This window comes from Manis javanica, chromosome 6, assembly GCF_040802235.1.
Source record: "Manis javanica isolate MJ-LG chromosome 6, MJ_LKY, whole genome shotgun sequence".
Lineage (NCBI taxonomy): Eukaryota > Metazoa > Chordata > Mammalia > Pholidota > Manidae > Manis > Manis javanica.
In genome coordinates, this window is record NC_133161.1 from 7,998,249 (window position 1) to 8,023,382 (window position 25,134).

At 36.9% G+C, this 25,134-nt stretch overlaps 1 protein-coding gene across 1 annotated transcript in view; it reads right to left on the minus strand.

Moving 5' to 3' along the window:
• CNTNAP2 (contactin associated protein 2) overlaps positions 1-25,134 on the minus strand; it is a 1,951,112-nt gene that overhangs the window by 1,103,466 nt on the left and 822,512 nt on the right. The window contains exon 4 of the mRNA XM_073239854.1: positions 3,622-3,769. Within this exon, the coding sequence (XP_073095955.1) occupies positions 3,622-3,769 (148 nt within the window). The remainder of the gene's footprint in view (positions 1-3,621; positions 3,770-25,134) is intronic.

The following is a 25,134-nucleotide window of genomic DNA, read 5'->3' on the forward strand; positions in this document are numbered from 1 at the left end:
CATTTGTTTTCTCACAGTTTGGGAAGCCAGAGTCACAAAGCAATTTCACTGGATGGAAATCAATATGTTGGCAGGACCGCAATCTCTCTGGAGGCTCCAGGGAATAATCCGTCCTCCGTCTTCCAGCTTTTGGAGACCGCTGACATTCCTTGGCTGGTAGCCCTACACTCAATCTCTGCCTCCATGGCCACATTGCCCCATCTTTCCTGTCTGTGAAATTTTCTTGACTACCTTTTGCAAGGATGCATATGATCATACTTAGAGCTCCTCTGGATAATGTAGGATAATATTCCCATGTCAAGATTAAGATAATCACATTTGCAAACACTTTGCCTTAGGAAATAACATTTACAGGTTTGTTCCAGGAATAGGGACCTGATATCTCAGGGGAATCATTATCCAATTTACTGCAACCTACTACAGTGCTATTTTTCAACTTTTATTTTACATTATTTTATTTTATGTGGCCAATTTATCATTTACTCCATTGGTATCTACTGGTGTGAATGTTAATACCATTTCCCAATGTGCACGATTCTCCCCACCCCCACCCCCAGAGAAGCTTATGCACTAGGAAAATCCAGCTTCCGATTTAGCCTCAGGTATTCTTCTTTCCATACTGGGATTGCCAAAGCCCAGGCTGGATGGAAAAGCCCATGACAACACTAACTCCAAGCTTTACAAACCCACCTGCAATGATTACAGTTAAGTCGTCCTACCATGAGCCACATTTGAGCCAGCAGATTGTGAGTTCTAAAGGAACTTCTTATACAGTGTGGGTTTTAAAATGGTTGTCTTAAGTCATCTCAAAAATAAGATACATGTCTAGATATTATAATAAAAATGAAAAAAAAGCAAAGGAAACACTGTTGGATATAAAAACTACTCAAAACAATGAGAAAAAAGTACATCCATAAGACAGCCCAACAGAAGAAATATGGCAAGATTCTTGAACACTTCAATAAAGAAGGTATATAAATGGCCAGTAAGCATAACCTCTTTAAAAAGTAAGAAAATGTTTATTAAAACTAAAATGAGATTATATCAACACCTACCAAAATGGTTAAAACTTTCAAATCATTACTAAGTGTCTGAATTTAGAAAATAACAGGAGCTATAACACATTGGTTTACTAAGTCTAAACTGAAATGACCACTTTAGGAAAAATATTGTCATTAGTGACAAAAGTTAGACATAGATAGATAGATAACCTAACCTGGTATTAACTCTTCTTAGTTCTAAACCATTTTAAAGCAATTCTGTTGAAATAGTAAAAAACTGGAAGCAATTCAAACGTTTATCAACACAAAATAAACAAATAATTGTAGAATATTACTACTAAGGGAAATAAATGCCTCTAATAGCAACATGGATAATTTCACGTTATGAAATATTTTTTGAACAAAAAAGTCAGAGAATATGAATATGTTATTATTCCATTGGTATGAAATAAAAAACAACAACTTATCTACGAAGGCAAAGATTAGGTGAATTTTTACCTTTAAGAAGTAGTAGCAAGTGGGAGGGGCCCTGATGGGTGCTTCTGAGGTTATCACTGTGATTCTTTTATTGACAGGTGATGATCACGTGGTGTTGTTGGAAATGGGGGGGAAGGGAAGCGGAGCAGTGGTATTAGCTCCGGCGTTGCACCAGACCGCACCGCTTCCCTTTCAGCTCCACTGCTCAGGCTGTGTGCATCTGGTCAAATTTTAGCTCTCGCCATTCTTGTCCAAGTAAATACTACTAGATTTATTGCCCCACTCTGTCACTCACACCATGGTTTTCCTATTCATGGTATTACTAACATTTATCATGTTTCACTACACATAAAAAGTACTCAATAAGTAATTGTTAATAGAATCAATCATACACATCATGGTTGTCACGAAGAATATTACATATGCTTCATTTATTGAAAGCCGAACAGGCTCCTTAGAAAGACCTGTCATACAGGCAAAACTACCACATTTTGTTTTGTCCGTCCCACCACGATGCTGGCCTGAGCACGTGTGCACACAGGGTTCTACCCGAATCACAGAAGAGAAAGGACCCCGATTTGTGTTAGGCTCATTTTAGGATTCTCCTGAAGAGTGATATCTTCCTTCTGAAGATCTACATTCTCCTGAAGAACAAATCTCCTTCTCTTCCGATACATTATAGTTGCTATAATAGTAATGAGCAAATAAACGCCTATAGAATTTTTTTAATGGGCTCCATGGCCTCTTTGTAGTAAAACCTTCTCAGTTTTCACATAGCAGTGTTGCCTGTGAATAAATATGATTTGATCATCACAACAGCTATTATTTTCATCAATCTGCAACTATACAGAGGTGACAACTTTATATATGTGTGTGTGTGTGTGTGTGTATTTTTTTCATCATAAACTACCAAATGTTTGGCTAACTTTTAAAACCTTGTCCACTTGGACATTTGCCATTTCCTGGTTCTAGAGCGCTACCATTTCTATGGCTCTATAGGAAGCGGTAGGGGAGAGTCTGATACAGCCTCCTTGTGTGAAGCTGATACCCCAGCTCCCTGCCCCGTTCACGTTCAGCGTGCCTCCCCACCAGACAATTAGGACACGAAGAAAGTCCACTGGGAGGAGAGGAATATTTCACCAGAGAATCTATCTTGTAAAGCCAGTGTTTGCAAACATGTTCCTAAGGATTGAATTTGTATCACGTAGTGGCCTCAACAAACCTTAAGCAATCTTCAAAGTAATTCTGTGTTGGTATTGCCTTCACAGAAGCAAACAAGCAAAGATACATCTTTTCTAGAAGAATCCACCATCAACGTTGGCCTGAAAGAAGTTCTATAGGAAAGTCTTGAAGAAACTAAGGTTGCAGTCCATAAGATCGACAAGCATAAAGATAAGGATGAGAAGGAAGGGTAGAAAAGATGGCGAAGAAGAAGAAAGAAAGGAAAGGAGGGAGAGGAGGAAAAAACAAACACCAGCAGCAAAAATGAACAGAAACAATAGGTGGCAGAATCACAATCCCCAAATATCCATGTATTGGAATCATTTTATAGATATAAAAACCATTTTATATGTATACACACACACACACACACTCATACATATAATGTATAAAGAAATACAAAATAGGGGGTTCAAAACACAACTAAAGGAAAAACTTTTTAGGTGATATGGGAAACTTTAAGAAGCAAATAAAACTTAACAGACACATAAAATATGACTGACATTAAAATCAATGGCTGCCTTTAAAATAGTTAAGGGTATATATAGCTGAAGAGAACTGAAAGGAAGTTCTTAAGAATGTATCCAAAAATCCTTCACGAAGAGTCAAAAAGATAACAGTGTAGGTTTCCACTCAGACATTATCTAAGACTTCAAGCCATTTTAATTAATAAACTTTGTTGTTTTAGTCTACTGAACAAAAATCACTTCCCAAATCCTTTTCTTAAGGTATTCTTATATGTGTGTTTGTATAAAAATGTAAATATATATTTATAACAAGTAACCTGATATATTATTTACATATAAAACAGAAGGAACTTAATGTCATAGAAAGCAAGTAGTGTTAAATATTAAAAATAAACAAATTATAAATTAAATGAAGATGAAAAACCCACCACAGTTTTCAACAGTATGGTACTTACAGTAAGAACAGCCATAGACCTCAATTCGGAGCCCGATGCGGCCTTCTCCGTTCCAATCCAGAGGCACGATGCGCACGTGACGGGCAATCACCGGGTGCTGGAAGTCATGTCGAACCACACTGTCAGAGTTGATGTTCCCAGGAAATGCCTGGAAAAAGAAATGTGATTAAAAAATAAGGAAAAAAAATGAAACAACCATGTTCTTTATGTGCTAAAATAAACTTGAATTTTCTTATCCAAAGGCAGGATTTTATATTCTTTGTACCATATAAACAATCTAAAAAAACTCCTATACATCCTTTATTTGAAAATAATTTTAAATGGGAACTGGGTCAAAGGGATCATGGGTCCTTTCATATGTGGAAATACACTCATACGTTAAAAGAATAAAATATGAGGTGGTACCTACTGCAGTATCCAATAAATATTTAAATTATGAATTCTAGTGGTTTGTATTTAAATTACAAAATAAATAATTTCTCATAGACTCCAACCATATCTTGCTTTTAAAAAATTTCTCTACATTTCCTCCACATGCCACCATTAGAAATCTGAAAGTTTTCATCATCAGTTAGGCAAAAATAATAATTTGAATATGTTTTGCAGAGGCCAGGGTTTTCTACCTTTTATAGAGTTTACAAGTGGATCAGAAACATGTTCATTCCATTTTTCTCATTTATAGAAGATTCTGTTACAAGAGTGATTTCCCATGAATCTTATTTCATGTTGAAAGTTCACACTGTCTTTTTTTTCAGCAGAGAACAAATGGATTTTCTTTGGGCATGGCTAACATTCATTCAGCAAACATTCATAAAACATCTACTGGATAAAAAATTTAGAGCAAGATAATATGGGGGATGCAAGGATGTGTAGAGCCATAGATGCTACACTCAAAAAATTACAATCTAATAATAGGGAAAATGTCTGTATATAATTATAATTCAAGGAAGACTTAAAACAAAAGACCATCAAATTTTAGAAGATACAAGTCAAATAAATGAGAAATATATTCATGTGCTATTTTAAACAGCTTATTAATTTCAGATACACATTCTAGTTGTTCCTGTATTAGATAACTTTTTTGTAAAGCTATATTCCATGAGATCCTCTTTTATAATTTCTAAAATGATCTCTTAAATACTGAAATAAGAGTTTTTAAAAGAATATTGCACTTTCAGAAACACACAATATAAGAACTACATAACATTGCTAATCTGTTGTATGCTTGACCTGAGGTTTTGAATTTGCTTGTGCATAAAATCAAGAGTTTTATCTTTTAAAAATTTCTCTTTTATAACAATTTTTAAAGACATAAGATAGATAAGATGCAAATAAAGAGATGCTTTTAATAAAAAGTACATAGTAGCTTTGAAATGGAAGTCTGGCTTAATTTCATACCAGCATCACAGCAGTAAACTTGTGGTGTTAAGGTTTGTTACACATTTCTGAGTCACCAGCCAAACATAAAGTGTGTACTGTAAAACCTAGAAATACCAGGAGCATATTGAAATATTTCCTGAGGATTAAACTATTTCATGGGACATGTAGATGACCTACAATCTGCATAATGGGTAATACTTAGCCTACAACAAGTATAATTATGTGCTTAAAAATTGGGATGCTCTTCAGTGATGATTCCTGTTGTGTCTCCTTGGTTTTCCTTGAGCAGCAAAACTACCACTCTCTTTTCAAACAGCTACACCTTCCTCCAAGCCTTCACTGCATAAAACTATTTGAGCTTTAGATCTTGAATTTTAATACTTTTAATTGAGTGTTCCCTTTTTAGCTTGCTGACAAAATTTGATCAAGAGTAACAGTAATTTTTTTTTCTTTTAGGTAATATTTTTTCTTTGCCAGTTTCTAGCTTTATAAGGAAGCCACAAATCTAATTATTTTATTAAACCATGATTTCATTTTAATACCACTATTGGTTGTTTTGGCTGCAAAAGCTATTAACGATGAGAATCCCTGACTGAAATCACTTGAATTAAATCCGTAACTGCATATAGGTTAATCTGAATTTATTATCTTAAATAATATTCAACAAAAGGCACCAAACAGTTTTAAATATCAAATATATGCTTAATGTGGTGCTAGGTGTTATAGGAATATTACAAACAATGACAGCAAGTAATTCTCTTGAAACCCAGTCTCTGAGACACTGCAGTCTTTTGAGGCCTGAAAGATGAGAAACACTTTGTACTTCTCTTATTTTCAGTACTTCACTTCTGACACCAGATGTATGGGTTTCCCACACATCAAGCAATTCTTCAATCCTCTGTGGACACCAGCTGTGTATCTTGCAATTTAACCCAATTTTGACACTATCTATCTGCAGATAGAGTCAGATCCCAAGGTTAAGGGCTCCGTCCCGCAAGACACCACCCCACTTCAGATGCCAATCTCAAGTCCAGTTTGTTACCTATGCTTCTGACAGACGAGCTATAAACCAGAGGTTCCCATAACCTCTTCAGTTTAGCTCATCTGCTAGAATGACTCATAAGAACTCAGAAAACCAGTTTACTTACTAAATTACTAGTTTAGTAGAAAGGGATATAAATCAGGAAAAGCCAGCTAGTAATGCATAGGGCGGGGTATGTGGGAAATGGTGTGGAGCGCCCACGCCCTCTTTAGGTATGTCACCTTCCCAGGACCTCCACAGATTCACCAGCCTAGAAAATCTCCAAACCCCAACTTCAGGGGTTTTGTATGCAGGCTTCATTACACAGGAAAAATTAATTCAATCATTGGCTACTGGGCATTGAACTCTCCAGAGGTTCCACCTCTGGATCCTCATGGCCGGTCGCCCCGCTGACCAGCCCGCTGTGGTTTTCTAAAAATCACCTCGAGCATAAACTCACATGTGACTGAAAGAAAGTTGTTATAAGGAAAGACTCCCATTTCATCTTAAATGCACTTATCAATTTGGAAATTCCAAGGGTTTTAAAGCTGTGTGCCAGGAACCATGGACAAAGAGCAAAAAATACTTATTATAAATCACAATACCACAGGTCTAAAAAATACGAAAATATTTTGCAAAAGGTAATATTAAAGGCACTATGGAAGTGCATGACATAGCTAGGGATTTCAATAATATTTGGAGTTCTGAAACTATGCAACCAGAAAAATGGAACAGAAAGAGATGGACCTCCGCTGGATGAAAGGGCAGAATGGTGTTTGGGAGGAGATAAAGGGAGCAAGACACAGACAGAACAGGTCATTCCTGGCATAAAGAAAGCACTCAGGCCTAGGGCTTAGGATACCCAGTGTCTAGATGCAGCTGTGCTGAATTTTGTTCTGAATGGGTAACTTTTTTAGGCCTCAATTTTCTCATTCTTTTTCTCCATGTGTCTCCCCGAAAGACTTAACTACCTTATTGCAAGTCCCACTTCAGATCTAAAATGTGGACTCTCTGAAAACATAAACTAAGGTAAATTCAGGAACAGGTAACAAATACCGAAGTCTGATTAGAAGGAAATGTTCATACTGGAAAATCCTGAGTGTTTGAGAAATTTCTGTCTGATTATGGACAAAATAATTTAGAAAGCATTTTTTTGAAGTAATGACCCAAGAGGAGCCATAATTAGGAGGAGATTCTGGGTTGTGGAGATCGAGGAGATTTCAGCAACAAAGAGTTGAGAGGGTCAGTGCCAATGTGGTGGCATGGTAAAATAAGAAAACAAAAGATAAGATATTTCAAAAGAAGGGTTCATAACATTTTGAGAGAAGAGAGTAGGAGGAAACATATCAACTAACCTATCTCAAGGTATTAATTTACATGCATTGGTGACAGAAAGAGGGAAGGGGCATAAAGTAGTAGACGTCTATTCCTCCCCTTCTCAGCAGACCTCTGAATCTTTGAGTAACACCATCTAGATTTCCCTCAAAATGTTACCCACGCTCCACTACTAATTCACCAGATTCAGGAGAGGAAGATGCATGTCTCTAGGATGAGGGGTGGGAAACTAACTCAATGAGAATTTTAGCACTTGTGCTATCATGGTTCATTCATATACTCATTCATTTATTGGTCTACTTATTTATTCATTCACTCAGGACATGTTTGAGAATCTTCTCTGCACCAGATAGTGTTCAGATCACAGAGTTCAGTTCTCATGAAATTTGTGTTACTCAAGTACATAATGGGGTAGAGTGGAACAGATAATAAATGAATATACATACATATATAACTGATAGTAAGTTATACAATATGTATATGTCATTATGTATTATATACACTAAATTATATATATCATATAAACAAAGTCCAGAGTTGCAAATGCCTGAGCACACTTTGCATGTTTCGAGGACAATTAGGAAGCCAGGATTTTTGGAGCACAGTGAAGGGAAGACCAGGAAGATGGTGGAGAGGTGGAGGCCGGAGCAAGGAGGGCCTGCAGGTGTGCTATGCTGTGGATTTCATTGTAGGTAGCTGGAAGGAAATCTGTTGGAGAGTTTTGAGCAAGAAGGTTACACATCTTACAATTGTTTAAGATTGGGGCCACTAAGATGCCCCTTCCCAAATGAAGTGAAGGTCCTAGAACAGTAGAAGACTATGGTGGGATATACAGAAGAGCAGCAGATGGAATGATCTGGTGACAGTGCATCAGAGGAGTTGGGTGTTTAGGGAGAAGAGAGGGACAGTAGCATGGGGGTGAGTGCTAAGGAGAAGCAGCAGGACACTCACTACTTCCTGGACCCCAAATGCAGGTCGCATGAGAAGAAAACCAAAACAAGAACTGCTGGGCATGGAGGCTGTCCTACTAAGCCTTCCTGGTATTATAAAGGGATGGATACAGAGAAAGACAGAGCAGGTGTGTCTGTGGTCTTTCCCATACCTACATCCAGTGCTTGGCAAAGAAAACCTGTGTTTTTTTTATTATTATTATTTGACCTTTCTCCTCATTTTTTTTAAACAACTGGAAGAATACCAACTAATAAAGATATTTGAAGGGGAAGATAATAAGTGAAGACTTAGATATACTGCATTTGAGATTCCAACATCAAATTAAAAGGTTAGAGAATTTGAGATGTTTACGATAGCATTTTATTAAAGTCAGGTCTTTCAGAGAGGGTACATTTATTATTTATGAACAAATGCATGTCATAAGGTATTTTCTTCAAGGATTTTTGAAGCACATTGAAATTTAAGACATTATCCTAATTGAAGTTGAAACATTTTAAAAGAATGATGCAGGTGTCACTGACCACTGTCTTGAATATAAAGGCATAAATGTATGAGAAATGTTTCCTTTTATATAGCAGTATGTGGAGAACTTAAGAAAACACAGAAGGAGGTGTAGCCCTTGATTTAATAAAAACAACATCTAATATTTATTTATCACTTTATGATTGAAAGGGCTCTAGTACACACTGCATGGTTGGTGCCTCATAGAAAACTCGGTAGAGACCTAATTTTTTCAACTCAAGATATTCAGGCTTGGGGAAATTAAGAGGATGTAGTGGATGTTGTACAGCTTGTGAGTGTAAACCAGGGCAAAGCAACAAGCTCATTCACCCCCATGCTGAACGTTGTTTGAGAATCAAGTTTACAGCTGGGAATAAAGGTTTTTCTGTGTAGGAACAACACATTTTATTTTTCATATTTGATATTATACATTTGAATAGCAAATCTAAAGTCTAACACTTTTTATCATTTCAGATTTTAGACATATATTTGATTCCTGGCCCATTTATTAGGTAGTATAGTTTGCCTTCAAACATCTCTCATTTTTATTCCCACACATTTTTTGAAAAATAATATTTTCTTTTCTCACACATTTTCCCAAAACATGTTTCTGTTGTGATAATTACAAAAAGTTCCTCTGCAACTTTAATACAACTAAAAAAGGTGAAATGACACTATTTACTAAAAGGAAAGAAAACCCAGGCTGCTACTGTGCATATATTTTAGTTGTAATGACTACCATGTAACAGTGCTTGAGAGGGAGAATTTGTTTTCATATGATTTGATGTTCATTCACTTACAGTTTCTCACATAGTCATAAAAAGGAAGAAAAGACAAGGAAAGGCATACAGTCGATTTTTAAAAAACCTTTCAGATTTGGAAATCTGCATTAAAAATTGAAAAAATAAAATGAACTTCATTCTTTTTTTAAAATTGATTTTGTTATCATTAATCTACAATTACATGAAGAACATTATGGTTACTAGACTCCCCACTTCACCAAGTCCCCCCGACAAACCCCATTACAGTCACTGTCCATCGGCGGAGTAAGATGCTGTAGAATCACTACTTGTCTTCTCTGTGTTGCACAGCCCTCCCTATGCCGCCACCCAACATTATACATGGTAATCGTAATGCCCCCTTTCTTTTCCCCACCCTTATCCCTCCCTTCCCACCCATCCTCCCCAGTCCCTTTCCCTTTGGTAACTGTTGGTCCATTCCTGGGTTCTGTGCTTCTGCTGCCGTTTTATTCCTTCAGTTTTCTTTTGTTCTTATATTCCACATATGAGTGAAATCATTTGGTACTTGTCTTTCTCTGCCTGGCTTATTTCACTGAGCATAATACCCTCTAGCTCCATCAATATTGTAGCAAATGGTAGGATCTGTTTTCTTCTTATGGCTGAGTAATATTCCATTGTGTATATGTACCACATCTTCTCTATCCATTCATCTACTGATGGACATTTAGGTTGCTTCCATATCTTGGCTATTGTAAATACTGCAGTGATAAACATAGGGGTGCATCTGTCTTTTTCAAACGGGAGTGTTGCATTCTTAGGGTAAATTCCTAGAAGTGGAATTCCTGGGTCAAATGGTATTTCTATTTTGAGGAACCTCCATACTGCTTTCCACAATGGTTGAACTAATTTACATTCCCACCAGCAGTGTAGGAAGGTTCCCCTTTCTCCACAACCTCGCCAACATTTGTTGTTTGTTTTTTGGATGGTGGTGATCCTTACTGCTGTGAGGTGATATCTCTTTGTGGTTTTAATTTGCATTTCTCTGATGACTAGCGATGTGGAGCATCTTCTCATGTGTCTGTTGGCTTTCTGAATTTCTTCTTTAGAGAACTGTCTATTCAACTCCTCGGCCCATTTTGTAATTGAATTATTTGCTTTTTGGTTGTTGAGGTGCATGAGCTCTTTATATATATTGGATGTCAACCCTTTATCGGATCTGTCATTTATGAATGTATTCTCCCATACTATAGGGTACCTTTCTGTTCTATCAAAGGTGTCCTTTCTGTACAGAAGCTTTTCAGCTTGATATAGTCCCACTTGTTCATTTTTGCCTTTGTTTTCCTTGCCCAGGGAGATATGTTCATGAAGAAGTTGCTCTTGTTTATGTACAAAAGATTTTTGTCTATGTTTTTTTTAAGAGTTTTATGGTTTCTTGACTTACATTCAGGTCTTTGATCCATTTTGAATTTACTTTTGTGTATGGGGTTAGACAGTGGTCCAGTTTCATTCTCTTACATTGAGCTGTCCAGTTTTGCCAGCACCATCTGTTGAAGAGACTTTCATTTCCCCATTGTATGTCCATGGCTCCTTTATCATACATTAATTGACCATATATGTAGTGGTTAATGTCTGGAGTCTCTATTCAGTTCCAACGGTCCGTGGCTCTGTTCTTGTGCCAGTACCAAACTGTCTTGATTGCTGTGGCTTTGTAGTAGAGCTTGAAGTTGGGGAGTGAGATCCCCCCCACTTTAGTCTTCCTTCTTAGGATTGCTTTGGCTATTCGGGGTCTTTGGTGTTTCCATATGAATTGTAGAACTATTTGTTCCAGTTCATTGAAGAATGTTGTTGGTAATTTGATATGAATTGCATCAAATCCGTATATTGCTTTGGGTAGGATGGCCATTTTGATGATATTAATTCTTCCTAGCCAAAAGCATGGGATGAGTTTGCATTTGTTAGTGTCCACTTTAATTTCTCTTAAGAGTGTCTTATAGTTTTCAGGGTATAGGTCTTTCACTTCCTTGATTAGGTTTATTCCTAGGTGTTTTATTCTTTTTGATGCAATTGTGAATGGAATTGTTTTCCTGATTTCTCTTTCTATTAGTTCATTGTTAGTGTATAGGAAAGCCAAAGATTTCTGTGTGTTAATTTTGTATCCTGCTACTTTGCTGTATTCTGATATCAGTTCTAGTAGTTTTGGAGTGGAGTATTTAGGGTTTTTATGTACAATATCATGTCATCTGCAAATAGTGACAGTTTAACTTCTTATTTACCAATCTGGACTCCTTGTATTTCTTTGTTTTGCCTAATTGCCATGGCTAGGACCTCCAGTACTATGATAAATAACTGTGGGGAGAGTTGGTATCCCTGTCTTTTTCCCGATCTCAGAGGAAAAGCTTTCAGCTTTTCACTGTTCAGTATGATGTTGGCTGTTTGTTTATCATATATGGCCCTTATTATGTTGAGATACTTGCCTTCTATATGCATTTTGTTGAGAGTTTTTATCATGAATGGATGTTGAACTTTGCCAAATGATTTTTCAGCATCTATGGAGATGATCATGTGGTTTTTGTCTTTGTTTTTGTTTATGTGGTGGATGATGTTGATGGATTTTTGAATGTTGTACCATCCATGCATCCCTGGGATGAATCTCACTTGGTCATGGTGTGTGATCCTTTTGATGTATTTTTGAATTTGGTTTGCTAATATTTTGTTGAGTATTTTTGCATCTATGTTCATCAGGGATATTGGTCTGTAATTTTCTTTTTTGGTGGGGTCTTTGCCTGGTTTTGGTATTAGGGTGATGTTGACTTCATAGAGTGAGTTTGGAGTGTTCCCTCCCCTTCATTTTTTTGGAAACCTTTAGGTAGAATGGGTATTTTATCTTCTCTGTATGTCTGATAAAATTCCGAGGTAAATCCACCTGTCCTGGGGGTTTTGTTCTTGGGTAGTTTTTTGATTACCACTTCAATTTCTTTGCTGGTAATTGGTTTGTTTAGATTTTGTGTTTCTTGCTTGGTCAGTCTTGGAAGGTTGTATTTTCCTAGGAAGTTCTCCATTTCTTCTAGGTTTTCTCTAATAAATCTTTGTATTTCTGTTGGGTCCGTCGTGATGTTTCCTTTCTCATTTCTGATTGTGTTGATGTGTGTTGATTCTCTTTTTCTCTTAATAAGTCTGGCTAGATGTTTGTCTATTTTGTTTATTTTCTCAAAGAACCAGCTCTTGTTTTCATTGACTTTTTCTATTGTTTTATTCTTCTCAATTTTATTTATTTCTTCACTGATCTTTATTATGTCCCTCCTTCTGGTGACTTTAGGCCTCATTTGTTCTGCTTTTTCCAATTTTTATAATTGTGACATTTGACTATTCATTTGGGATTGTTCTTCCTTCTTTAAATATGCCTGGATTGCTATATACTTTCCTCTTAAGACTGCTTTCGCTGTGTCCCACAGAAGTTGGCGCTTTGTGTTGTTGTCATTTGTTTCCAAATATTGCTGGATCTCTATTTTAATGTGGTCGTTGATCCATTGATTATTTAGGAGCATGTTGTTAAGCCTACATGTGTTTGTGGGCCTCTTGCTTTCTTTGCACAATTTAGTTCCAGTTTTATTCCTTTGAGCTCTGAATAGTTGGTTGGTAGAATTTCAATCTTTTGAAATTTACTGAGGCTCTTTTTATGGCCTAGTATGTGGTCTATTCTGGAGAATGTTCCATGTGCACTTGAGAAGAATGTGTATCCTGTTGCTTTTGGGTGTAGAGTTCTGTAGATGTCTATTAGGTCTCTCTGCTCTAGTGTGTTGTTCAGTGACTGTGCCCTGACTTGTTTTCTGTCTGGTGGATCTGTCCTTTGGAGTGAGTGGTGTGTTGATGTCTCCCAAAATGAATGCATTGCTTTCTATTTCCTTTTTTAGTTCTGTTAGTATTTGTTTCACATATGCTGGTGCCCCTGTGTTGGGTGTATATATATTTACAATGGTTATATCCTGTTGTTGGACTGAGCCCTTTATCATTATTTAATGTCCTTCTTTATTTCTTGTTACTTTCTTTGTTTTGAAGTCTATTTTGTCTGATACTAGTACTGGAACACCTGCTTTTCTCTCCCTGTTGTTCGCATGAAATACCTTTTTCCATCCCTCGACTTTTAGTCTGTGCATGTCTTTGGGTTTGAGGTGAGTATCTTGTAAGCAGCATATAGATGGGTCTTGCTTTTTTATCCAATATATTACTCTGTGTCTTTTGATTGGTGCATTCAGTCCATTTGCATTCAGGGTGATTATTGAAAGATATATACTTATTGCCATTGCAGGCTTTAGATTCGTTGTTACCAAAGGTTCAAGGATAATTTCCTTACTATCTAAGAGTCTAACTTAACTCACTTAGTATGCTGTTACAAATACAATCTAAAGGTTCTTTTCTGTTTCTCCTCCTTTTTCTTCTTCCTCCATTCTTTATATATTAGGTATCATATTCTGTACTTTTTGTCTATCCCTTGATTGACTTTGGGATAGTTAATTTAATTTTGCATTTGCTTAGTAAGTAATTAGCTGTTCTACTTTCTTTACTGTGGTTTTATTACCTCTGGTGACAGCTATTCAACCTTAGGATCACTTCCATCTATAGCAGTCCCTCCAAAATAGACTGTAGAGATGGTTTGTGAGAGGTCAGTTCTCTCAGCTTTTGCTTATCTGGAAGTTGTTTAATCCCTCCCTCAAATTTAAATGATAATCTTCCCAGATAAAATAATCTTGGTTCCAGGATCTTCTGCTTCATGGCATTAAATACCTCATGCCACTCCCTTCTGGCCTGTAAGGTTTCTGCTGAGAAGTCTGATGTTAGCCTGATGGGGTTTCCTTTGTATGTGATCTTATTTCTGTCTCTGGCTGCTTTTAACAATCTGTCCTTATCTTGATCTTTTCCATTTTCATTACTATGTGTCTTTTTGTTGTCTTCCTTGGGTCCCTTCTGTTGGGAGATCTGTGGATCTCCATGGCCTGAGAGACTATCTCCTTCCCCAGATTGAGGGAGTTTTCAGCAACTACCTCCTCAAAGACACTTTCTAAACCTTTCTCTCTCTCTTCTTCCTCTGGTATCCCTATAATGTGAATATTGTTCCGCTTGGATTGGTCACACAGTTCTCTCAATATTCTTTCATTCTTAGAGATCCTTTTTTCTCTCTGTGCCTCAGCTTCTTTGTATTCCTCTTCTCTAGTTTCTATTTCATTTATCATCTCCTCCACTGTATCCAACCTGCTTTTAATACCCTCCGTCGTGCTCTTCAACAACTGCATCTCTGACCTAAATTCATTCCTGTCTTTCCTTACCTCCATTAGTATATTGATGATTTTTATTTTTAACTCCCTTTCAGGAAGAGTCATGAAGTCCACATCATTTAAATCTTTCTCAGGACTTGTATTAATAATTTTACTCTGGACAAGGTTCCTTTGGTTTTTCATGTTTGTATATGGTGTCCTCTAGTGTCCAGAAGCTCTATTCTGGAGCTGCTCAGACCCTGAAGCAATGTTGGGGGTTGCAGAGGAGCGGTACTGGTGCCCGGGGGCAGAGAACAGCTGTTCCCCACCTCTTGGCTGCTGTGCCTGTCTCCACTGTCTGAACCAGTGGGCCAGGCATACAGGTATAAGCTTTTGTCTCAGAGCAGCCGGATATGGATCCCTGATTTCCACAATGGGCCTGAATCCCAGTCTCCCCAGGAACTCCACCTGTCCCAGCTTTCCAACCCCGTAATCAGAAGAGTATGATGAAAGCACCATGAAATGTAGATTTGTGCTCCCAGTGCAGATCTCTGGAGCTGGGTATTCAGCAGTCCGAAGCCTTCCACTCCCTTCCTGTTCCATTTCTCTTCCTTCTGCCAGTGAGCTGGGGTGAGGTAAGGGCTTGGGTCCTGCCAAGCCACAGCTCTGGTACGTTACCCCATTCTCTGGGGTCTGCTCTTTTCTCCAGGTGTATGCAGTCTGGTGCCATCTTGCTCTCTCAGGATTAGTTGCACCAACTATATTTTCTAATTGTATCCAGTTTTAGGAAGAAGCCTCTGTCTCTCCTCTCACACTGCCATGTTTTTGGATTCTTTCTTGAATGGAAAAATATTATTTAAAATTTAACCTATATGTAGACAAATGTCACATAATAGTATGTTTTATGGATACATGAAAACATTAGTCTATTCATCATTGTAAGACTGAAAAATCAGTTAAAAGAAGCTTGGGTATTATATGTTGTTGCTAATAAATCTCTTATTATTTGTATATATGCTTAGAAGGATAGTTATGATTTGTATATACGCTCAGAAGGATAGTTTTGTGTTTTGTTTTCCTCTGTTACTAACACAGCATTTACATAATTTGCAAAGCTTTTTGCTTAGTAAAGCCAAGAGAAATACAAAAACTTTCAATCTATGGTAACTACTTTACAGGTCCTGTCCTATAATTGGTTAAAATGTAGTGCAAAGAGTTAGAACTTTCAAAGAGAAACATATTGTGAGTTAATCAGAATTCTACTATTACAACACTGTGATGTCCCTGAAGTTTTTTTTTTTTATTAAGGTATCATTAATATACAATCACATGAGCAACACTGTGGTTGCTAGACTCATCCCATTGACTCCACACCACAAACCTGATTACAGTCACCGTCCATCAGCATAGTAAGATGCTATAGAGTCATGACTTGTCTTCTCTGTGCTATACTGCCTTCCCCATGCCCCCCCCATGTTATGTGTGCTAATTGTAATGCCCCTTATTTCCCTTCTTCCTCCCTTCCCACCCATTTTCCCCAGTCACTTTCCCTTTGGTAACTATTAGTCCATTCTTGGGTTCTGTGAGTCTGCTGCTGTTTTGTTCCTTCAGTTTTTGCTTTGTTCTTATACTCCACAGAAGAGTGAAATCATTTGGTACTTGACTTTCTCCTTCTAGTTTATTTCACTGAGCATAATACCCTCTAGCTCCATCCATGTTGTTGCAAATGGTAGGATTTGTTTCTTTCTTCTGGCTGAAGAGTATTCACCTGTATATGTACCACCTCTTCTTTATACATTCATCTATTGATGGACACTTAGGTTGCTTCCATTTCTTGGCTATTGTAAATAGTGCTGTGATAAACAGAGGGGTGCATATGACTTTTTGAATCTGAAAAGATGTATTCTTTGGGCATATTCCAAGGAGTGGGATTCCAGGGTCAAATGTCATTTCTATTTTTAGCCAAAGGAATAGTATAGCCATACTGCTTTCCACAGTGGTTGAACTAGATTACATTCCCACTGCAGTGTAGGAGGGTCCCCCTTTCTCTGCCAGTATTTGCTGTTCCTAGTCTTTTCGATGTTGTCCATCCTAACTGGTGTGAGTTGATATCTCATTGTGGTTTTAATTTGTATTTCTCTGATAATTAGTGATGTGGAGCATCTTTTCATGAGCCTGTTGACTATCTGAATTTCTTCTTTGGACAAGTGTCTGTTCATATCCTCCACCCATTTTTCTATAGGGTTGTATGTTTTTTGAGTGTTGAGGCATGTGAGTTCTTTATATATTTTGGATGCTAACCCCCTGCCAGGTATTTCATTGTCCAACATATTCTCCTATATGAAAGGATGCTTTTTTGTTCTGCTGATGGTGTCCTTTGCTGTACAGAAGCTTTTTAGGATGATGTAGTCCCATTTGTTCATATTTTATTTTGTTTCCCTTGCCTGAGGAGATGTGTTCAGGAAAAAGTTGCTCATGTTTTTATATTCAAGAGATTTTTGAGTATGTTTTCTTCTAAGTTTTATGGTTTCATGACTTACGTTCAGGTCTTTGATCCATTTTGAGTTTACTTTTGTGTATGGGGTTAGGCAATAACCCAGTTTCATTCTCTTGCCTGTAGCTGTCCAATTTTTCCAACACCTACTGTTGAAAAGGACGTCCTTTCCCCTTTGTATATCTATTGTTCCTTTACTGTATTTTAATTGAGCATACATGCTTGGGTTTGTATCTGGGCTCTCTAGTGTATTCCATTGCTCTATGGGTCTGTTCTTGTGCCAGTACCAAATTGTCTTGATTACTGTGAGTTTGTAGTAGAGCTTGAAGTTGCTGAGTGTATAATCCCCACATATTTATTCTTCCTTCTCAGGATTCCTTTGGCTATTCAGGGTCTTTTGTGGATCCATACGAATTTTAGATGTAACTGAAATTTCAAAAACTGAAAGCATCCCACTACATGCACTAAATATTTTCTTCTAGCTGAAACAGTAGCTCAGATGGTGTAGGAGAGGGAGCAGCAAACCTTTTCTGTAAAGTACCAACTAGTATCTTTGGCTTAGCAGGACACATACCTGTCAGGTTCATATCTTCCTCCTCCTTCCTTTTTATTTATTTTTTAACAATACTTTAAAAATGTGACAACCATCTCAGCTCACAGACTTTAAAAGAGTAGGTGTGGACAGAATTAGTTTGCCAACCCTGTCTAAGAGAATCTTTAAAATTAATAAATCCTCCCCTCAACCTCTAAAGGATGGAAAAGTCCAAAATCATCTGAAGGCTTTTCAGCCACTTGGCATTTAAAAACCAATAAACTTTGAAAAAGCATTCTGTCATCCCTTGAAGCGTATAATTTATCAGGCTGGAAGAAAATATATTGGGATTTAGAAGTTTGCTGTGTGTGATGCATGATCTAGCATTTTCTTTCAATTCACTATTATGGGGTCTGAAATGTAACTTATGAAGTATGTTATGAAGAGAATAAATACATTTAGTCCTCACTAAAACCTCACATTTCAAGAAGCCTAAAATAAGGGATCACAAGCCCTTGTAGCAAATTAATGGGACTGTATATCTTACGGCAAAGGTTTAGCTCAAGTCTGAAAAAATGGGTAAGGAAGCCAAGGAGGAGTTTTCAGTCCTACTCACAAGTCTCATACATGAGAAATGATGTGAAGAAACCAACAATACATGAATACCTCCTAATGTGAGAAATCTTATTCTCTTAAAATATAAAACTTCTCATACTGACTATTTTGGAAGTTGATATCATCAACATATGATCGATTTAATCACTTTTCTTTCAATGAAATTTTATTTCTTGCTGGCTTTAAATTTAAATTTTCCCCATGCTAACACTTTATACCAAAATATAGAAATAGTTTCCAGTTGCAGCTCTGATGTGAATCTTCAGGACTAGTCACACTCCATGCTGACTGGAAGAGAAGAGGTATCTTCATAAAACGCTGAAGCTGTTATACTCCCCACTTGGCCCTGTCACCAAACTCTCCTCATTATCTTTATCTGGCTGTACAAACACATCCTGCAGGACTCACTTCAGACAGCACTTCCTGACAGTAAGGATAGTCCCTGACCCCAAATGTACAAACCCCCACAGTTTTCAGGGTGCCTCATAATACTCATTAAGTTATAATAACTGCATTAAGTTTTTGATTATCTACTTAATAAAGACAGCTTCAGAAGTATGTTAGCTCTGAGGTGGATGATAAAACCTCTGGTCTATGACTATATTTGACCCCCTTGCACAGTGCTTCATGACCACTAAGTATCCATTTAGACCCTGATTAAATGAACGCATAAAAATGTGCATTCCCAAACTCCTACCTGTTAACATTTCATAGCTTTGCTATATCTGAATATACCAAAAACCAGTTCTGCAGCCATTTACACTTAACAGGCCATATTTATGATAATATACTATACAAAGAAAAATAGAACATACTAGTCTGAGTCATACAGGGCTAATAAAAAAGTCTTCCCAGGAGGGTGGGGACATCATTACAAGTATATGAAGTAGCTAGGAATTATAGAGATCATGGGGCAAAAAGGAAGTAGTCATGCAAAAAAAACATATGAAAATTGAAAGAAACATACATATAGGGTCACTTGTTATATGATAAAGGAGCCATGAATGTACAATGGTGAAAAGACAGTCTCTTTAATAACCAATATTGGAAAAACTGGACAGCTACATGCAAGAGAATGAAACTTGATTATTGCCTAGCTCCATATAAAAGGTAAATTTGAAATGGATGAAAGACCTGAATGGAAGATATAACACCATAAAACTCTTAAAAGAAAATATTGGCAAAAATCTCTTGACCATAACCATGAGCAATTTTTCCTGGACACATCACCTTGGGCAAGGGAAACAAAACTACAAATGAACAAGTGGGAATACATCAAACTAAAAAACTTCTGTACAGCAAAGGACACAATCAACAGAACAAAAAGGCAACCAACAGGATGGGAGAACATATTCATAATTGACATATCTAAAGGAGGGAAAAAAAAGAATCTTAAGGTTGTGTTTGTAATAGCATACTAAGTGAGTCAAATTAGATTGTTAGTAAGGGAATTAACCTTCAACCTTTGGTAACCATGAATCTAAAGCCTGCAATGACAATAGGTACATACTTATTGGTAATCACCCTAAATGTAAATGGTCTGAATACATCAATCAAAAGACAGAGAGTCACTGAATGGATAAAAAACAACAACCATCTATATACTGTTTACAAGAGAATCACTTCAAGTCCAAAGACATACACAGACTGAAAGTGAAGGGATGGAAAAAGATATTTTATGAAACTAATAGGGAGAAAAAAGCAGAAGTTGCAGTACTTGTATCAGACAAAATAGACTTCAAAATAAAGAAAGTAACAGGAGACAAAGAAGGACATTAAATAATGATAAAGGGGTCAGTCCAACAAGAGTATATAACTATTATAAATATCTATGCACCTAACACAGGAGCACCTACATATGTGAAACAAATACTAACAGAATTAAAGGGGGAAATAGAATGCAATGTAATCATTTTAGGAGACTTCAACACACCCCTCATTCCAAAGGACAGATCAACCAGACAGAAATTAAGTAAGGACACAGAGGCACTGAACAATGTATTAGAACCGATGGACCTAACAGACATCAACAGAACACTCCATTCAACAGCAATAGGATACACATTCTTCTCAAGTGCACATGGAACATTTTCAAGAATAGATCATATACTAGACTACAAAAAGAGCCTCAGTAAATTCAAAAAGACTGAAATTGTACCAACCAGCTTCTCAGACCACAAAGGTATGAAACTAGAAATAAACTATTCAAAGAAAATAAAAAAGCCCACAAACACATGGAGGCTCAACAACATGTTTCTAAATAATTAATGGATCAATGACCAAGTAAAAACAGAGATCAAGCAATATATGGAGACAAATTACAACAATAATTAAACACCACAGAATCTGTGGGATGCAGCAAAGGCTGTGCTGAGAGGGAAGTATATTGCAATACAGGCCTACCTCAGGAAATAAGAACAATCTCCTATGAAGAGTCGAAACTCACAATTAATGAAACTAGAAAAAGAAGAACAAATGAGGCCCAAAGTCAGTAGAAGGAGGGACATCATTAAGATTAGAGCATAAATAAATAAAATTGAGAAGAATAAAACAATAGATTCAATGAAAGCAGGAGCTGGCTCTTCAAGAAAATAAACAAAATAGATAAACCCCTAGCCAGACTTATCAAGAAAAAAGAGACTCTACACACATAAGAATGAGAATGAGAAAGTAAAAATCACTATGGGCCTCACAGAAATACAAAGAATTATGAGAGAATACTATGCAAAATTATATGCAAACAAACTGGATAACCTAGAAGAAATGGACAACTTTCTAGAAAAATAGAACCTTCCAAGGGTGACCAAGGAAGAAACAGAACATCTCAATAGATCAGTTACCAGCAAGGAAATTGAACTGGTAATCAACAAACAACCTAAGAACAAAACTCCTGGACAAGATGGCTTCACCACTGAATTTTATCAAACACTTAGTGAAGACCTAACACCCATCCTCCTTAAAGTTTTCAAAAAAAGTAGAAGAGGAGGGAATACTTCCAAACTCATTCTATGAGGCCAGCATCACTCTAATACCAAAACCAGGCAAAGACCCCACAAAAAAAGAAAATTACAGACCAATATTCCTGATGAATGTAGATGCAAAAATACTCAACAAAATATTACCAAACCGAATTAAAAAATACATCAAAAGGATCATCCATCATGACCAAGTAGGATTTATTCCAGCAATGCAAGGATGGTACAATATTCAAAAATCTATCAAAATCATCCACCACATTAACAAAAAGAAAGACAAAAACTACATGATCATCTCCATAGATGTTGAAAAAGCATTCAACAAAATTCAACATCAATTCATGACAAAAACTCTCAACAAAATGGGTACAGAGGGCAGGTACCTCAACATAATAAAGGCCATACATGACAAAGCCATAGTCAAGATCATAGTTAACAGCAAAAAGCTGAAACTTTTCCTTTAAGATCCGAAACAACACAAGGATGCCTACTCTCCCCACTTTTATTCAACATAGTTCTGGAGGTCCTCGCTGTGGCAATCAGACAACACAGAGAAGTAAAAGGCATCCAGATTGGTAAGGAAGAAGTCAAACTGTCCCTGTTTGCAGATGACATGATATTGTACATAAAAATCCCTAAAGAATCCACTCCAAAACCACTAGATCTAATATCTGAATTCAGCAAAGTTGCCAGATACAAAATTAATACACAGAAATCAGTTGCATTCCTATACACTAACGATGAACTAGCAGAAAGAGAAATCAGGAAAACAATTCCATTCAGAATTGCATTAAAAAGAATAAAATACCTAGGAATGAATCTAAACAAGGAAGTGAAAAAAACTGTACCCTGAAAACTACAAGTCACTCATGAGAGAAATTAAAGAAGATACCAATAAATGGAAACACATCCCATGCTCATGGATGGGAAGAATTAATATTGTCAAAATGGCCATCCTGCCTAAAGCAATCTACAGATTCAATGCAATCTCTATTAGCATACCAACAGCATTCTTCAATGAACTAGAGCAAATAGTTCTAAAATTCATACGGAACCACAAAAAACCCCAAATATGCAAAGCAATTCTGAGAAGGAAGAATAAAGCAGGGGGGGGGATTATGTTCCCCAACTTCAAGCTCTACTACAAAGCCACAGTAATCAAGACAATTTGGTACTGGCACAAGAACAAACCAATGGCACAGACTAGAGAGCCAAGACATAAACCCAAGCATGTATGCTCAATTAATATATGATAAAGGAGCCATGGATATACAAAGGGGACATGACAGCCTCTTCAACAACTGGTGTTGGCAAAACTGGACAGCTACATGTAAGAAAATGAAACTGGATTATTTCCAAACCCCGTACACAAAAGTAAACTCAAAATGGATCAAAGACCTGAATATAAGTCATGAAACCATAAAACTCTTAGAAAAAAATATAGTAAAAAATCTCTTGAATATAAACATGAAGAACTTTTTCCTGAATGCATCTCCTCAAGCAAGGGAAACAAAATAAAAAATAAACAAATGGGACTACATCATGCTAAAAATCTTCTTTACACCATCAGCAGAACAGAAAGGCATCCTATGGTATTGGACAATATATTTGTAAATGGCATAGCTGACTAGGGGTTAACATCCAAAATATGTAAAGAACTCAACACCCAAAAATCAAATAACCCTTTTAAAAAATGGGTGGAGGACTTGAACAGACATTTCTCCAGAGAAGAAATTCATATGGCCAACAGGCACATGAAAAGATGCTCCACATCTCTAATCATCAGAGTAATGAAAATTAAAACCACAATAAGATATTACCTCACACCAGTTAGGATGGCCAACATAGAAAAGACTAGGAACAACAAATGCTGGTGAGGATATGGAGAAAGGGGAACCCTCCTACACTGCTGGTGGGAACGTAAACTAGTTCAACCATTGTGGAAGTCAATATGGAGATTCCTCAAAAAACTAAAAATATGAAACACCATTTGACCCAGGAATTCTACTAGGAATTTACCCCAAAAAGAATTTACTTCTCATATTCAAAAAGACCTGTGCACCCCTATGTTTATCGCAGCACTATTTACAATAGCCATGATATGGAGCAACCTAAGTGTCCATCAGTAGATGAATGGATAAAGAAGATGTGGTACATATACACAATGGAATACTACTCAGCCATAAGAAAGAAAGAAATCCTACCATTTGCAACAACATGTATAGAGTTAGAGGGTATTATGCTTAGTGAAATAAGTCAGGCAGGTAAAGACAAGTGCCAAATGATTTCCCTAATTTGTGGAGTATAACAACGAACCAAAACTGAAGTAACAAAATAGCAGTAGATTCACAGACTCCAAGAAGGGACTAGTGGTTACCAAAGGGGAGGGGTGGGGGAGGGTGGGTGGGGTGAGAGGGAGAAGGGGATTGTGGGTATCATGATTGGTGCACATGGTGTGTGTTGGGTACCGGGAAGACAGTATAGCTCCGAGAAGTCAAGTGGGGACTCTGTGGCTTCTTGCTATACTGATGGATAGTGACTGCAATGGGGTATCGGGTGGACTTGATAATAAGGATGAATGTAATAACCACATTGTTTTTCTTGTGAACTTTCATAAGAGTGTATATCAATGGTGCCTTAATAAAAGAGATAAATAAATGACATATCTGATAAGGGGTTAACATCCATAATATATAAAGAGTTCATACACCTCATCACCAAAAAAACAAGTAACCTGATTTAAAAAATGGGTGGAGGACTTAACAGACATTTCTCTAAAGAAATAGAGATGGCCAAGAGGCAAATGAAATACAATCCACATTACTTATTATCAGGAAAATGCAAATCAAAACCACAATAAGATATCATCTCACACTAGTCAGAATGACCACTATCCAAAACACAAGAAATAACAAGAGTTGTTAAAGATGTGGAGAGAAGGGACCCCTCCTACACTGTTGGTGGGAATGTCAACTGGGGCAGCCACTGTGAAAATCAGTATGGAGGTTCCTCAAAAAATTAAAAACAGAAACACTATTCGGCCCAGTAATTCCACTTCTGTGAATTTACCCAAAGGAAACACAATCTCTGATTCAAAAAGATATATGCACCCCTTTTTACTGCTGCTTTATTTATAATAGCCAAGATATGTAAGCAACCTTAGTGTCCATCAACAGATGAATAGATAAAGAATAGGCGGTACATATACAGAATGGAATATTACATTCAGCCATTAAATGAAAGAAAATCCTGCCATTTGCAACAACATGGATGGATCTAGAACATATTATGCTCAGTGAAATAAGCCAGGCAGAAAAAGACAAATACTATATGATTTCACTTATTTGTAGAATATAAATACAAAGCAAAACAGAATGAACAAAACAGTAGTAGACTCATAAATACTGAGAAGGGACTGCTGGTTACCATGGGGAGGGGTTGAGAGGAGATGGGGGAGGGGGATAAAGGGGCACAAAAATTCTCAATCATATTGTACGTTGGTCATGGAGACAGTAGTATAGCATGCAGAATACAGCCAGTGATTCTGTAACATCTTCCTATGTTGAAAGACAGTAGCTATACTAGTAGGGCTGAGGATTTAATAATACGGGTAACTGCTGAACCACTGTATTACACACTTGAAATTATTATAAGATGGTATAGCAATTTAAAAAAAGAAAAAATAAGTAAATGACACACGCAAAAAAAAAAAAGAGAATC